Below are 16170 nucleotides of genomic sequence, written 5' to 3' on the forward strand. Positions count from 1 at the left end.
CCTTTGTCTGCACTTACGGTATGGACTTGGATTCAAAGCACAGGCTTTTCAAAGGATTTTAAGTCCGGAGACCGAGATGGCCAAAGAGCTCTATTTTCATGTCATCCTACAAATGTAAATGTAAACAACATTGGCAGTTGGATTGGAACCGGTGTTTTGGTTAGATAACATGAAAATAGAGCTCTTTGGTTACGAAACGAGAATGCCTGAGCAGAAAAGAACCCCATACCTACTGTAAAATATGGTGGTGGGTCTTTGATATTATGGGATTATTTTCCTTCCACTGGTCCTGGGGCCTTTTATTAAGGTCAACAGCATTAAGAACTTTCCCCAGTACCAGTATTTTAGCCAAATACCTGTTTGTCTCTGACAGGAGGTTGACACTTGGCAGCCAGTGGATCTTCCAGCAAGACGATTCACCCCAAACACACATCAAAATCCACAAAGAAATTGTTGAATGGCCACAAGATCAACGTTTTGCAATGGCATCTCGTTCTCCGGACTTGATACCCATTGAAAACCTGTGGATTGAATTGAGGAAAAGGATAGGAGGGCAGTCCACAAGCCCAGACAAAGGATTTCATTTCATTTTTTACATTTATTTCACCTTTATTTAACCAGGTAGGCCAGTTGAGAACAAGTTCTCATTTACAACTGCGACCTGGCCAAGATAAAGCAAAGCAGTGTGACACAAACAACAACAACACAGAGTTACACATGGGATGAACAAATGTCAATAACACAATAGAAAAGTCTATATACAGTGTGTGCAAGGGAGGTTAGGATAAGGGAGGTAAAGGCAATAAATAGGCCGTAGTGGCGAAGTAATTACAATTTAGCAATTAAACACTGGAGTGATAGATGTGCAGAAGATGAATGTGCAAGTAGAGATACTGGGGTGCAAAGGAGCAAAGAATAATAACAATATGGGGATGAGGTAGTTGGATGGGCTATTTACGGGTGGGCTATGTACAGGTACAATGATCTGTAAGCTGCTCTGACAGCTGATGCTTAAAGTTAGTGAGGGAGATATGAATCTCCAGCTTCAGTGATTTTTGCAATTCTTTCCAGTCATTGGCAGCAGAGAACTGGAAGGAAAGGCGGCCAAAGGAGGAATTGGCTTTGGGGGTGACCAGTGAAATATACCTGCTGGAGCTCGTGCTAAGGTTCATCCCAATGTGTTTTCCAATTCATAAAACATTTTCAAAAAAAGCTCAGTGCCGTTATCCTTGCAAGGTGAGATACTGAAAACATGGGTGTCACTAATTTTGACCTCTAACTTTCTGAGGAAAAATGTATTACTTGTTAAGCAAAATCTATGTCTTTGAGTAATTATTAGTACAAGATAATCAAATTTCCTAATTTTATTGAGCACACAAAATAGCTCAGTATTTGAATTATTTGATACATATTTGCTCATCTTTATCAAGTGTGTATGTTTATCAAGTGTGTATGCATGCATGTGTCTGGGTTAACACATACAGTTGAAGTCAGAAGTTTACATACACTTTAGCCAAATACATTTAAACTCAGATTTTCACAATTCCTGACATGTAATCCCAATAACAATTCCCTGTCTTAGGTCAGTTAAGATCACCACTTTTTATTTTAAGAATGTGAGATGTCAGAATAATAGTAGAGAGAATTATTGATTTTATTTCAGCTTTTATTTATTTCATCACATTCCCAGTGGGTCAGAAGTTTACATACACTCAATTAGTATTTGGTAGCATTGCCTTGAAATTGTTTAACTTGGGTTAAACGTTTCGGGTGGCCTTCCACAAGCTTCCCACAATAAGTTGGGTGAATTGTGGCCAATTCCTCCTGACAGAGCCGGTGTAACTGAGTCAGGTTTGTAGTCCTCCTTGCTCGCACACGCTTTTTCAGTTATGCCCACACATTTTCTATAGGATTGAGGTCAGGGCTTTGTGATGGCCACTCCAATACCTTGACTTCGTCGTCCTTAAGCCATTTTGCCACAACTTTGGAAGTATGCTTGGGGTCATGTCCATTTGGAAGACCCATTTGCGACCAAGCTTTTTGCAAGCCTCCCTTTTTCCTCCAAACATAACGATGGTCATTATGGCCAAACAGTTCTATTTTTGTTTAATCAGACCAGAGGACGTTTCTCCAAAAAGTACAATCTTTGTCCCCATGTGCAGTTACAAACCGTAGTCTGACTTGTTTATGGCGGTTTTGGAGCAGTGGCTTCTTCCTTGCTGAGCGGCCTTTCAGGTTAAGTCGATATAGGACTCGTTTTACTGTGGATATAGATACTTGTACCTGTTTCCTCCAGCATCTTAACAAGGTCCTTTGCTGTTGTTCTGGGATTGATTTGCACTTTTCGCACAAAAGTACCTTCATCTCTAGGAGCGGTATGACGGCTGCGAGGTCCCATGGTCTTTACACTTGCATACAGATAAACATGGTACCTTCAGGCGTTTGGAAATTGCTCCAAGGATGAACCAGACTTGTGGAGGTCTACAATTCTTTTTCTGAGCTCTTGGTTGAGTTCTTTTGATTTTCCCATGATGTCAAGCAAAGAGGCACTGAGTTTGAAGGTAGGCCTTGAAATACATCCACAGATACACCTCGAATTGACTCAAATGATGTCAATTAGCCTATCAGAAGCTTCTAAAGCCATGACATCATTTTCTGGAATTTTCCAAGCTGTTTAAAGGCACAGTCAACTTAGTGTATGTAAACTTTTGACCAACTGGAATTGTGCTACAGTGAATTATAAGTGAAATAATCTGTCTGTAAACAATTGTTGGAAAAATGACTTGTGTCATGTGTAATGGATGTGAAACAGCTAGCTTAGTTAGAGGTGGTGCGCGCTAAATAGCGTTTCAATCGGTGACGTCACTTGCTCTGAGACCTTGAAGTAGTAGTTCCCCTTGCTCTGCAAGGGCCGTGGCTTTTGTGGAGCGATGGGTAACGATGCTTCGTGGGTGTCAGTCGTTGATGTGTGCAGAGGGTCCCTGGTTCGCGCCTGGGTATGGGTGAGGGGACGGTCTAAAGTTGTACTGGTACACATGCACAAAGTAGATGTCCTAACCGACTTGCCAAAACTATAGTTTGTTAACAAGAAATGTGTGGAGTGGTTGAAAAACTAGTTTTAATGACTCCAAGCTAAGTGGACGTAAACTTCCGACTTCAACTGTAGATGCATGTCCCTGGTGTGTTGTCCAACATGTACATTCATGCTTATATGAGAGAATGAATGAGTTCGATACATATGTGACATGTGTACATCCAGTGTTTAATTTTCCGTTTGTTTCCCGATAATTCTACGTATTATCAGGAATATCCTTCAATCTCCACCAATTCGTCGACAAAGTCTCTCTTTATGGAGCTTCTTGTCCTTACACTCTATTTTCCATTTTATTCCGCACAACAGCCCCCCCCCCCCCCCTCCCCCCCCACCGTTCTATGTTGCCTCTCCTCTGTGATTGGCTGTGAAGTAACTGATCTGATCAAAGGATTTGAAAAAATGTAATATGGAAAGATCAAGTAGTTTGTCGAGGATGTACAGACACACGCTCTTCTCCTCCTATCAGGTGCCCGTATTCTGAAGCAGACAGTGTTGGTTACATTTTTTTTTTAACCTTTATTTAACCAGGCAAGTCAGTTAAGAACAAATTCTTATTTTCATTGACGGCCTAGTGGGTTAACTGCCTGTTCAGGGGCAGAACAACAGATTTGTAACTTGTCAGCTCGGGGGTTTGAACTTGCAACCTTCCGGTTACTAGTCCAACGCTCTAACCACTAGGCTACCCTGCCGCACATACTGTACATGTATAGAGATGGATATATTTATGAACTCCCACTTCTTTATGGATGGACTGGCTTATGCCTCTTGTGTGGGCACGCCTTCTTTTCCTCTCTCAGTATAGCTCTCTTTTCTCTCTTTCTCCTTTCTTTCTCTCTCTCTCTCTCTCTCTCTCTCAGTATAGCTGTCTCTTTTCTCTCTTTCTCCTTTCTCTCTCTCTCAGTATAGCTGTCTCTTTTCTCTCTCCTTTCTTTCTCTAGCTGTCTCTTTTTCTCTCTCTCCTTTCTCTCTCTCTCTCTCTCTCAGTATAGCTGTCTCTTTCTCTCGCTCTCCTTTCTCTCTCTCTCTCTCTCTCTCAGTATAGCTGTCTCTTTTTCTCTCTCTCTCTCTCTGTATAGCTGTCTCTTTTCTCTCTTTCTCCTTTCTTTCTTTCTTTCTCTCTCTCTCTCTCTCTCTCTCTCTCTCTCTCTCTCTCAGTATAGCTGTCTCTTTCTCTCTCTCTCTCTCTCTCTCTCTCAGTATAGCTCTCTTTTCTCTCTTTCTCCTTTCTTTCTCTCTCTCTCTCTCTCTCTCTCTCTCTCTCTCAATATAGCTGTCTCTGTTTTGTCTCTCTCTTCTCTCACACACTGATACAGATACATCGATACACACACACGCACACACTGATGCACTGGTATAGACACAAGCCCCATGATTCAATGAACGAGTGTATGGCTATGTAAAGGGGACCTGTGGGGTGTAACCTACTTAGTAGGGCGTTTTTCATAATGTATGAGCGAGATGGAAAGCGGCGAGCGCCGACGAGGCATCTTCATCCGCTTCCTCTCGCTTTGATCTAGCCCCCCCCCCCGCTCCCTGTCTCTCTTTCCCCCTTTCTCGCCATCACTCTCCCTCTCCCTCTGTATCATTTGAACGTGTCCTACCCAGTGCATTGTGCTAAAGCTCAGGGTAGAGCCCGCTGAAGCTCATATTCCCAGGTGGGATCTGTGAGCGGCACGACGGATGTAGCCATGCCTTTATGCATGTTACTCCTTCTCAAGAGCGGACGGATGGGTGGGTTGGTATACGGATGGAGGGGTGAATGGATGTATTTGAATAATTTCAGCACGACAGCCATATGTACCAAATACAGGAGCTGCTTGAAAGTAATGCGTGGTCTGAATCCACTACGCCTTGTTCTGTTTTTCTGTTCTCTTCCTGTAAGGGTACTTCATCATGTTTTAGAGGTTTGATGATAATAATGCTCTGGGGCACTGATCACAGCAGTCTTGTTCTTATCCTAGACCTTCACCGAGTCTCTCTAAAAGGCCTCTTCATCTCTCCCCCTCCTCTCCTCTCGCCCTTCTAACACAAACATGTCTGAAAGCCCAGTGGTGTTTGGCTGTTTTACGACGGGGGCCTAGCCGACCTGTGTGTGTGTGTGTGTGTGTGTGTGTGTGTGTGTGGGCCGACTTCACAACGGGGAGGGGGGCTAGCGGCGGTGGAGCACTATGCAGGAGATCACACATACGCACGCAAACACGCACGCGCACACACACCCCTGTCGGGGGAGGGCTTCACAAGGTGAGGCCTGACGTTGGAGGGAGCAGCACTTTGCGGGAGATCTAGAAAAGTCCCCTGACCCTGTAAAAACGGGCCCTCGTGCACCCAACGCCCTCCTCGCTGGGGCCAGGGCAGAAGAAATGCCTCTCAGACGGCTACAGACATGACAGACCGGGAGGGAGAAAAAGGCACTCAAATGATGTTTTCAACGTTCAGACAGTTCCGGTCCCGACTCCAAAGAACAGTAAACGGTTCACTCCTTTGGCATGTCAATGTCAGATGGGTGAAAGAGATGGAAGCAAAGCTGTCAGTTGTGAACTACAATTACAGTGCAAAGTAGTGGATGGTCTTACAGACATTATAGCTAGTTGCTACGGTGTGTAGCAAAGCAAGGGGTTTTGGGTTTATATAAGGCATGTTGTACAACATCAGCATTGAAAGGCAGAACTAGGTTACTCTTCCCTCCCTCCCTCCCTCTCTTGGAAGGTTGCGTAAGCTCGTCTCCTGTTTATTGAGGAGCAGAGAGAGAGGTTCAGACGGACTCCGTTAATGAGCCTCAGCATCTCTGATGATGATTCACCCCAAAACGGGGGGGGGGGGGGGGGGGGGGGGGGGGGGGGGGGGGGGGCGGGGGGGGGGGGGGCGTACTCCTAGTTGAAAACATTAGTGTTAACAAGATAACTAGAGAGGACCCGGGCTCTGTTTTTCCCACGCTGTCTACGTAGAGATGAGCCCTGGCAAAAATCAATGCCACCCCACTGAATATGCATTTGCACCCCCGTCTCTCTGTCTCTGAATATGCGCCAGTGAGTGAATCTCTATCTAACCCTTGCCTCTGTTTCTCGCTGTCTGTCTGTCTGTCTGTCTCTCTCTGTCTGTCTCTCTCTCCGTCTGTCTGTCTCTGTTTCTGAAGGAGGAAGGTTGCCAGTCCGCTACAGGTGCGTTGCCGAGACTGAAAGTGAGTCCACCACGGCGATTAGGGGCTGACCTGGGGCAAACCGGGCTACGGTGAGAACTAAAACCAGACGTCGTCATAACGATCCTCCTCCTCCACTCCGTCGTGTTGTTGTATGAGCTCTGCTGAGTCACTGGAGAGAGAGAGAGAGAGAGAGAGAAGCTGTTATCATCCAATCCTCCCAAGGCCTGAGAAGTCTATCCAATCCTGGACAAGGGGTCTGGAGTCCATTGGTGCCAGATGATTCTGCCTAACGACCTCCCTTAGTATTTATGTAATTGGGTGTTTCATTCATGGTATAAAGCTTAGTGGCCTAGTCTACCTCTATCTATCTCAGTGGGACGCTCTTCACAACAAGGCAGAGGACCAGCCTTTTGGAAGAGTATAGCCTATAAGTTTCTCTGAAGTGTCCACCTGGAACATCAGCGTAACCGAGCAGCTCCATTTCACACACCTACCCAAATCCCCGTGGTTGTCCACCGTCACCTCCACCGTCACCCACCTCTTCTCAATTCATTGGATTACGTCGTCACCGGCGGTTGAGGTCGGGGGGGATGTAGACCAACATCGCCACGGATACCTACAGGAGACTCTTTGGACTCGGCTCAAGGTCTGCCGAGCAGAACATGGCGGGCAAGGGTAACCCCTGCCACCCCCCGGGGGGGCCAGGGAGTGCGGGGGGCCCCACTGTCTCTGTGGGGGGATTCCCCATGCCTCACTACTCCTACTTCTTCCCCCACATGCTGGGGGGGCTGTCCCCTCCCACCCTCTCCGGACTGCCCGTCAACGGATACAGCACCCCGTCGCCAGCCAGTAAGTACCCAATCACATTCTGTTGGTGTAGGTTGACATTAGTGAGTGATTAGAAAGGTTGTCAGGTACTGCTGATTGACATTTGGTTGGTTGGTTGATGCCTTTTGGCCCAATGACTGACTTGATCCATCTTATATTTGTACCAAAAATCAGCTTTTGAAGTTTGACAAAGTTGGATCAATTCGGGGGGGGGGACGCAGGAAGTAAAAAATGAGCCACACAAGTTTTAACTTGGCTGCTTTAACTTTCCAGTTAACTTTAACTTTCCAGCGTCTTCTGTGTTACGTATATATGGCGTATATATGGCTGTGATAATGTATGACTTCAGATCAAAGTGGAGTGGAGTCTATATAGAACTGAGAACCGATATAGAACTGATGTGTAAAAGGTCTATTACACCAATTACATAGAACTGACCATATTAGAGGGTTTGGTTGGTGTGGAACATAGCCTTGACTAGTTGCTCCTGGCAATCTGGATCCCGGCCAGATGTCATGCGGCGATGTGTCGAACTGAGCGAGCGGATTGGTCTGATCTCAATGAGGCAGCTCGAATAACCAACAGAATGTTCCTGGGCACAATGCCTCAGGAGGTGTGTGTCCTCGCTTGAACTGGCGGGTGGGCGCTCTCTCTGTGTCTACATGTTAATGGAGGAAGTGTGTGTCTGTCTGATTTTGTGAAGAGTGAAAATAAGGTGTTGTTCTGACTGTAGCAGGACTCTTGAAGCAGTTGTGATGGTAGTTTTTTTTAAATGGTTTTATTTTTTATTTCAAATTTATTTAACTAGGCAAGTCAGTTAAGAACAAATTCTGATTTTCAATGATGGCCTAGGGGGTTGTTCAGGGGAAGAATGACAGATTTTTACCTCGTCAGCTCGGGGATTCGATCTAGCAACCTTTCGGTTAGGGGAGTAGGGGAATAGGGGGTAGGGGAATATTGACAGGTAGTTGGATGTGATATGGGACCACCCATCCATTCTACAAACATTAATTGATAAAGGTCTCGTATATCAACGTTAACGTTAATATTCATTTAGCAAGTATAGTGTAGTTCCATCACTGCCACAGTACCCATTCTACCAATAAACTGCCCAATCACAGCCAAGCTTACATCCACTCATGCCTTGCTGGGTGGCATCCTGGCCCCCTCTCCTTTCCTCTTCCTCTCCTCCCTCTCTTCCCATGTCTGTATGGGGAAAGCAGCTACTGTCTCTGTCCCTCCACCCACCATGTCCCACCCCTTGTGGCTTCCATTCCCCAGATCCAGGCAGGAGCTCAGTTGGCAGGCTGCCGCAGACAGGCAGACAGGCAGACAGGCAGACAGGCAGACAGGCAGACAGGCAGGCAGACAGGCAGGCAGGCAGGCAGGCAGGCAGGCAGGCAGGCAGGCAGGCAGACAGACAGACAGACAGACAGACAGAGACAGCAGAGCCTAGAGTACAACAGCCTCTCAGAGCAGAGGGGGTCCCTGCTTTCCTGTGTGTGTGTGTGTGTGCAGAGATAGAGTGTGTTCTTCTTCCTGCCTGTCTGGCTGGCTGATGAGCGTGCTCCTCTCTTGGTGCTGAGAGACTAATCCATAGCTCCTGTATAGTGTTAGCTGACGAACAGCCCTCCCTCGCTACCAGGGGCTAATTATTACACAGCCCCCCGCCACGCTAGGAGATGGCCTGGGTGAGCTGTCATGCGGGACGGGGACTCTCCGGAGATGAGAGGAGCTGGCGGGGGATAGGGGGGGGGGCTGCGATATACACAGCCCACATGCTGTGTTTGAGGAAGCACTGAGGGGGAGAGGGGGTGAGAAGCAGCAGTGGCATGTCCTACATAGAGACGTGCATTATCATTTGAAGAGGTAGCATGAGGCAAAGCTGTGTGATTGAGTGAGAAGATGGAGTAAGTTTAAAAATATATATATACAGTGCCTTGCGAAAGTATTCGGCCCCCTTGAACTTTGCGACCTTTTGCCACATTTCAGGCTTCAAACATAAAGATATAAAACTGTATTTTTTTGTGAAGAATCAACAACAAGTGGGACACACTCATGAAGTGGAACGACATTTATTGGATATTTCAAACTTTTTTAACAAATCAAAAACTGAAAAATTGGGCGTGCAAAATTATTCAGCCCCCTTAAGTTAATACTTTGTAGCGCCACCTTTTGCTGCGATTACAGCTGTAAGTCACTTGGGGTATGTCTCTATCAGTTTTGCACATCGAGAGACTGACATTTTTTCCCATTCCTCCTTGCAAAACAGCTCGAGCTCAGTGAGGTTGGATGGAGAGCATTTGTGAACAGCAGTTTTCAGTTCTTTCCACAGATTCTCGATTGGATTCAGGTCTGGACTTTGACTTGGCCATTCTAACACCTGGATATGTTTATTTTTGAACCATTCCATTGTAGATTTTGCTTTATATTTTGGATCATTGTCTTGTTGGAAGACAAATCTCCGTCCCAGTCTCAGGTCTTTTGCAGACTCCATCAGGTTTTCTTCCAGAATGGTCCTGTATTTGGCTCCATCCATCTTCCCATCAATTTTAACCATCTTCCCTGTCCCTGCTGAAGAAAAGCAGGCCCAAACCATGATGCTGCCACCACCATGTTTGACAGTGGGGATGGTGTGTTCAGTGTGATCAGCTGTGTTGCTTTTACGCCAAACATAACGTTTTGCATTGTTGCCAAAAAGTTCAATTTTGGTTTCATCTGACCAGAGCACCTTCTTCCACATGTTTGTTGTGTCTCCCAGGTGGCTTGTGGCAAACTTTAAACGACACTTTTTATGGATATCTTTAAGAAATGGCTTTCTTCTTGCCACTCTTCCATAAAGGCCAGATTTGTGCAATATACGACTGATTGTTGTCCTATGGACAGAGTCTCCCACCTCAGCTGTAGAACTCTGCAGTTCATCCAGAGTGATCATGGGCCTCTTGGCTGCATCTCTGATCAGTCTTCTCCTTGTATGAGCTGAAAGTTTAGAGGGACGGCCAGGTCTTGGTAGATTTGCAGTGGTCTGATACTCCTTCCATTTCAATATTATCTCTTGCACAGTGCTCCTTGGGATGTTTAAAGCTTGGGAAATCTTTTTGTATCCAAATCCGGCTTTAAACTTCTTCACAACAGTATCTCGGACCTGCCTGGTGTGTTCCTTGTTCTTCATGATGCTCTCTGCGCTTTTAACGGACCTCTGAGACTATCACAGTGCAGGTGCATTTATACGGAGACTTGATTACACACAGGTGGATTGTATTTATCATCATTAGTCATTTAGGTCAACATTGGATCATTCAGAGATCCTCACTGAACTTCTGGAGAGAGTTTGCTGCACTGAAAGTAAAGGGGCTAAATAAAGGGGCTGAATAATTTTTCAGGTTTTGATTTGTTAAAAAAGTTTGAAATATCCAATAAATGTCATTCCACTTCATGATTGTGTCCCACTTGTTGTTGTTTCTTCACAAAAAAATACAGTTTTATATCTTTATGTTTGAAGCCTGAAATGTGGCAAAAGGTCGCAAAGTTCAAGGGGGCCGAATACTTTCGCAAGGCACTGTATATACTTGTTACCTTTATTTATCCGGGTAGGCTAGTTCCGAACAAGTTCTCATTTACAACTGCGACCTGGCCAAGATAAAGCAAAGCAGTGCGACACAAACAACAACAAAGAGGTACACATGGAATAAACAAACGTACAGTCAATAACACAATAGAAAAAGTCTATATACAGTGTGTGCAAATGGTTAAGGAGGTAAGGCAATAAATAGGCCAAGTAGCAAGTAATTACAATTTAGCAAATTAACACTGGAGTGATAGTTGTGCAGATGATGACGTGCAAGTAGAAATACTGGTGTGCAAAAAAGTAAATAAAAACAATATGAGGATGATGTAGGTAGATTGGATGGGATATTTACAGATGGGCTATGTACAGCTGCAGTGATCGTTTAGCTGCTCAGATAGCTGATGCTTAAAGTTAGCGAGGGAATAATATATCGCTAACTTCAGAGATTTTTGCAATTCTGGAAGGAAAGGCGGCCAAAAGAGGTGGTGGCTTTGGGGATGACCAGTGAGATATACCTGCTGGAGCGTGTGCTACGGGTGGGTGTTGCAATGGTGACCAGTGAGCTGAGATAAGGCGGGGCTTTACTTAGCAGAGACTTATAGATGACCTGGAGCCAGTGGGTTTGGCGACAAATATGTAGCGAGGGCCAGCCAACAAGAGCATGCAGGTTGCAGTGGTGGGTGGTATATGGGGCTTTGGTGACAAAACGGATGGCACTGTGATAGACTGCATCCAGTTTACTGAGTAGAGTGTTGGAGGCTATTTTGTAAATGACATCGCTGAAGTCGAGGATCGGTAGGATCGTCAGCTTTTCGATGGTATGTTTGGCAGCGTGAGTGAAGGAGGCTTTCTAGCAAAATAGGAAGCCGATTCTAGATTTAATTTTGGATTGGAGATGTTTAATATGAGTCTGGAAGGAGAGCTAAAGGCTATCAAAACTGGTCGTCTAGTGCGTTAGGGACAGAGAATAAAAGGAGCAGGTTTCTGGGTGTGGTAGGATAGATTCAGGGTATAATGTACAGACGGGTATGGTAGGGTGTGGGTACAGTGGAGGTAAACCTAGGCATTGAGTGATAAGAGAGGTTCCATCTCTGGACACACTAGTTATGCTGGGTGAGGTCACCGCATGTGTGGGAGGTGGGACAAAAGAGGTATCTGAGGCATGTTGAGTGGGACTAGGGGCTCCGCCGTGAACTAAAACAATGATAACTACCCTAAACAACAGTATACAAGACATATTGACATTAGAGAGAGACATAAAGCGAGGCATAAAGCAATCACAGATGTGGATTGGGAGAGCTAGCTAAGACAACAACAGGTAAGACATAACAACAGCTAATCAGCTAAGACAACAACAACAACAGGTAAAAATGGGGATGAATGGGCAGAGAGGGTCAGTTAATTACACACAGGGCCTGAGTTCGAGGCTGGGGCCGACAGATAAACAAACAAAATGTAGTACTATGATTAGTGAACAGTCCAGCAGGCATCAGCTATGTAGCCACGTGATCATAGGGTCCAGTGAACAGCAATCGACGGAACAGGGAAGCCGTTAGGTAGTCATTACTTTGCTAGCAAGCGGGAGACACGGCGTTAAAAATATTATAATAATTTGCAGCCCGGGGCTAGTAGAAGCGTCTGCTCCGACGTCCGGCAAAGGCCGGTAGAGGGCACAACGGATGGAATAATGTCGGCAGACCAGTCGTGATGGAACAGCGGGGCTCTGTGTCGATTAAGGGTCCAGGCCAGTTGGCAAAAGAGTTATTGTAGCTGGAGAAATTTAGTTTGCTCGTTGGCAGATGCACCTGGCTCGCGGCTAACTGGTGCTAGCTTCGGGACAAGGGCGTTAGCCACTATAGCCACTCGGTAGCAGCTAGCTAGCAGCGATGACCTGATGCAAAGGTCCAGAGCTTACGACAAGAATCCGGTGGTGTAGTGGATTCTAGTCGTGTTAGTGAAGAGTCTGGGAGGCATCAGCTGTGTAGCCGAGTGATCATAGGGTCCACTGAGCAGGCCGGGAGATGGTCCAGGCCGGGAGATGGTATCACATTGGGTGAGGCGGGTTGCCGGAAGGTATTATATAATTTAAAAATGGAAAAAGATTTATAAATATACAGAAAAAGACGGGGGGAAAAAAAATTACACGGGAGAACGACAAACAACGTCTGCACTGCTACGCCATCTTGGAAAGAATGTTCTTCCCCTTTTTGCCTCTTCTTAACATGTTGTTGAAAAGACCCTGTCAGTCAAAGCCTGTCCATAGAAAGTTGGTTCCACGTGCTAATTGTATTTTCCATAGGTATGGAAATATCTCAGATATCACACCCTCTGCATAAACCACACCTAAAACATATTACTAAAGAATATGTGAAATTGTGGACTTGCACCTCAAACCCTAGCCACTCCTCCTCCTCCTCATCCTCTTCCTCCTGTCACACCACCCCATACTATCTATTCTAACCCCCCCTCTTGCTCTCCTGTTGTCTCCCCCTCGTAACCATGGGGATCATCCCCGATTCGCCTCGACAGGGCAAGGAGTGTTAACGCGACCCCGCAAAACACTCCATGACAAAAACCCACACCTCCACACCTCCCCCCCCCCCCCCAAAAAAAAAAAAAAAAACCTCACACCCTCTGCAGTCTGTATAACACCCTCAGCCTCGGAAATGTCAGACTGTTTCCCTCCTGTTTCTCAACTCCCGCTGCCTCCTCTTCATCCTTTTCTCCTCCTCCCCCCCCCTCCCGCCATTGCCAGCCCTGCGGGTTATGGCACACACTTTAAAGTGGGCTAATTGAATGCAAGGGAAGGGCTGGCTGGCTGTGGAGGCTGTGTTCTCCAGGTCCAGACCCCAGTGGGACTGGGGAATGGTTAGCGTGCTAATTACTGATAAGACCTAGCTGATGTGCTCAGGCTGGGATTAGTTGGAGCAGTAAGCAGTAGCAGAGCTGGATCAGCTAGCCCCAGGGTCCTCCCTCTTTCGACACAGCTCATCTTCTCGTTCTCTCTCTCTCTCTCTCTCTCATCACTCCTACCCTCTTCCACATGGCTCATACACTCTCTTTCTCTCTCTCTCTCTCTCTCTCTCTCTCTCTCTCTCTCTCTCTCTCTCTCTCTCTCTTTCTTTCATCACCTCTTTCCTACGACTTCTTTTTCCTCACTTCTTTCGTTCTACTCTGTAGTTCTCTGTGATCCCAGTGTAAGGCTCAGCCGGGGGCCAGGTGTAGCGGACGCCACGCAGCTGTGGTGGCGCCAAACGCCCTGTGGTTACTACGGTGGTTCTGTGTTCTCTGAGTGATGTCAAGAGATATGAGCTGTGTGTGTGTGTGTGTCAGATAGGAAGCTGCTAGAGCAACAACAAACACTGCCTGATGCCTCCAGACAGCCCTGTGAGGTTAAACAGGCTTTGTTTTTGAGCCCGTGGTGCTGCTGCCCAACGTGTGATCCGCCTTCTAGTCTTTTACTGTCAATGTCAATATGCTTTTGGAACTACAGGTGTTACTTTTAGGTGTTTCCCAGAAAGTTTGTTTGAACAAATCCTAGATCTGTTGCGGAGAGACTTTGATCGCAGCCATTAGACTTTTCACTTAGTCATGCAGTCTCCGATGGTGGTGTGACGCCACTGCCGGTACAGCCGACCACACGCGACAGCAGGCGTGAAGTCAGCCAGCTCTGCCTCCCGGAGGGATCTTCCACCACCGTGGTAAAACGGGACCCAGGGGCAGTTGGCTAAGGCCGGGTGGGTGCATGTGTTGTGGGGGGGGGTCATCAGCCCTATTTCATCATCTCCACCGTCACCACGGTCCACATGGATGACACTGCACCCCTCCCCCATCAGCGACTGTATACCACCCCAGACGGAGCTTTTATCCCGATTCAGACTGGCAGGCGTTGCGGCGATGCGCCTTTCTGTACGCAGCTCTCAATTTATGCTGATCAGCTCTCCCTCCAGTTTTCAAAGGAGGGACTTGTCCCTATAATCCGGAATGGCTCCATTTCGATTTCGTCACCCTTCCTCCCCCCCCCATCATCCCCCTCCAGAAATAACAGAGTTAAAAATAGACCGCCACATTATTAAGCCACAAACTGTCCCATGTTGAGTACTATAACCACACCCACACACCCCCCACATCCACCAGCTTCCTCTCCCCTCAAACACCGTCTCCTCTTGCCGTCCCTCCTCTCCTTCCTCCACTGCCACCACACACACCGTGTCCTCTCGCCGTCCCTCCTCTCCTTCCTCCACTGCCACCACACACACCGTCTCCTCTCGCCGTCCCTCCTCTCCTTCCTCCACTGCCACCACACACACCGTGTCCTCTCGCCGTCCCTCCTCTCCTTCCTCCACTGCCACCACACACACCGTCTCCTCTCGCCGTCCCTCCTCTCCTTCCTCCACTGCCACCACACACACCGTGTCCTCTCGCCGTCCCTCCTCTCCTTCCTCCACTGCCACCACACACACCGTGTCCTCTCGCCGTCCCTCCTCTCCTTCCTCCACTGCCACTACACACACCGTCTCCTCTCGCCGTCCCTCCTCTCCTTCCTCCACTGCCACCACACACACCGTCTCCTCTCGCCGTCCCTCCTCTCCTTCCTCCACTGCCACCACACACACCGTCTCCTCTCGCCGTCCCTCCTCTCCTTCCTCCACTGCCACCACACACATCGTCTCCTCTCGCCGCCCCTCCTCTCCTTCCTCCACTGCCACCACACACACCGTCTCCTTTCGCCGCCCCTCCTCTCCTTCCTCCACTGCCACCACACACACCGTCTCCTCTCGCCGTCCCTCCTCTCCTTCCTCCACTGCCACCACACACACCGTCTCCTCTCCTCTCCTTCCTCCACTGCCACCACACACACCGTCTCCTCTCCTTCCTCCACTGCCATCACACACACCGTCTCCTCTCCTCTCCTTCCTCCACTGCCACCACACACATGCCTGCGGCAAAGAGTCAAAGGTACCGTTGACTTTCTTTGGGTCGGTTCATTTGGGTGTCTCTCTCTTTCGTCACACACAAAAACAACACAAAGCCTGGTTACTAACACAGACAAGCTTGTTGTTGACAGGCTGACCTGCCACGTGATATGGCACGTTATAAATGTAAACATGAAAGAGGACGGATGACCACGACGCAAATGCAGGAGTGCCTTTTTTTTCTTGTTTGGCATGTTTTTGCCATGTTTCAATGATGTCTACTGCCAAAAATATAATAATAGTAACAATAGTAATGTATTTAAACCATCTCAAAGTGCTACAGTGAGTGCATCAAAACGCATGAAAAGTAAAGGTGTAGACAAAGCAGTGACACAACTAGACGGACATACAGAACACAGCTGACTCTCCAAGTGTCCCACCCGAACAATGACCCAACTTTGTGTCGCGTATCCTAACCACTCCCCAGCTGCATTCGCCAACACTTTACATTATGCAATGCGTATGTGCTGAATGCAGTTTAGTGTGGGTTAAATAGGACTCTGACACCTTTTGACCTTGCCGTGTCTACCTCCGTGTCTTCCTCTCCTCCCCTCCCTCTTCTCTC

The 16170-nt window shown here is 47.3% G+C and overlaps 1 protein-coding gene across 1 annotated transcript in view; it reads left to right on the forward strand.

Moving 5' to 3' along the window:
* Positions 1 to 16170, forward strand: part of LOC110486146 (retinoic acid receptor alpha) — a 229140-nt gene that overhangs the window by 115513 nt on the left and 97457 nt on the right. The window contains exon 3 of the mRNA XM_036940799.1: positions 6228 to 7082. Within this exon, the coding sequence (XP_036796694.1) occupies positions 6896 to 7082 (187 nt within the window). The 5' untranslated portion in view covers positions 6228 to 6895. The remainder of the gene's footprint in view (positions 1 to 6227; positions 7083 to 16170) is intronic.

Source organism: Oncorhynchus mykiss, chromosome 13 (assembly GCF_013265735.2).
Source record: "Oncorhynchus mykiss isolate Arlee chromosome 13, USDA_OmykA_1.1, whole genome shotgun sequence".
NCBI classification, from domain to species: Eukaryota; Metazoa; Chordata; class Actinopteri; order Salmoniformes; family Salmonidae; genus Oncorhynchus; species Oncorhynchus mykiss.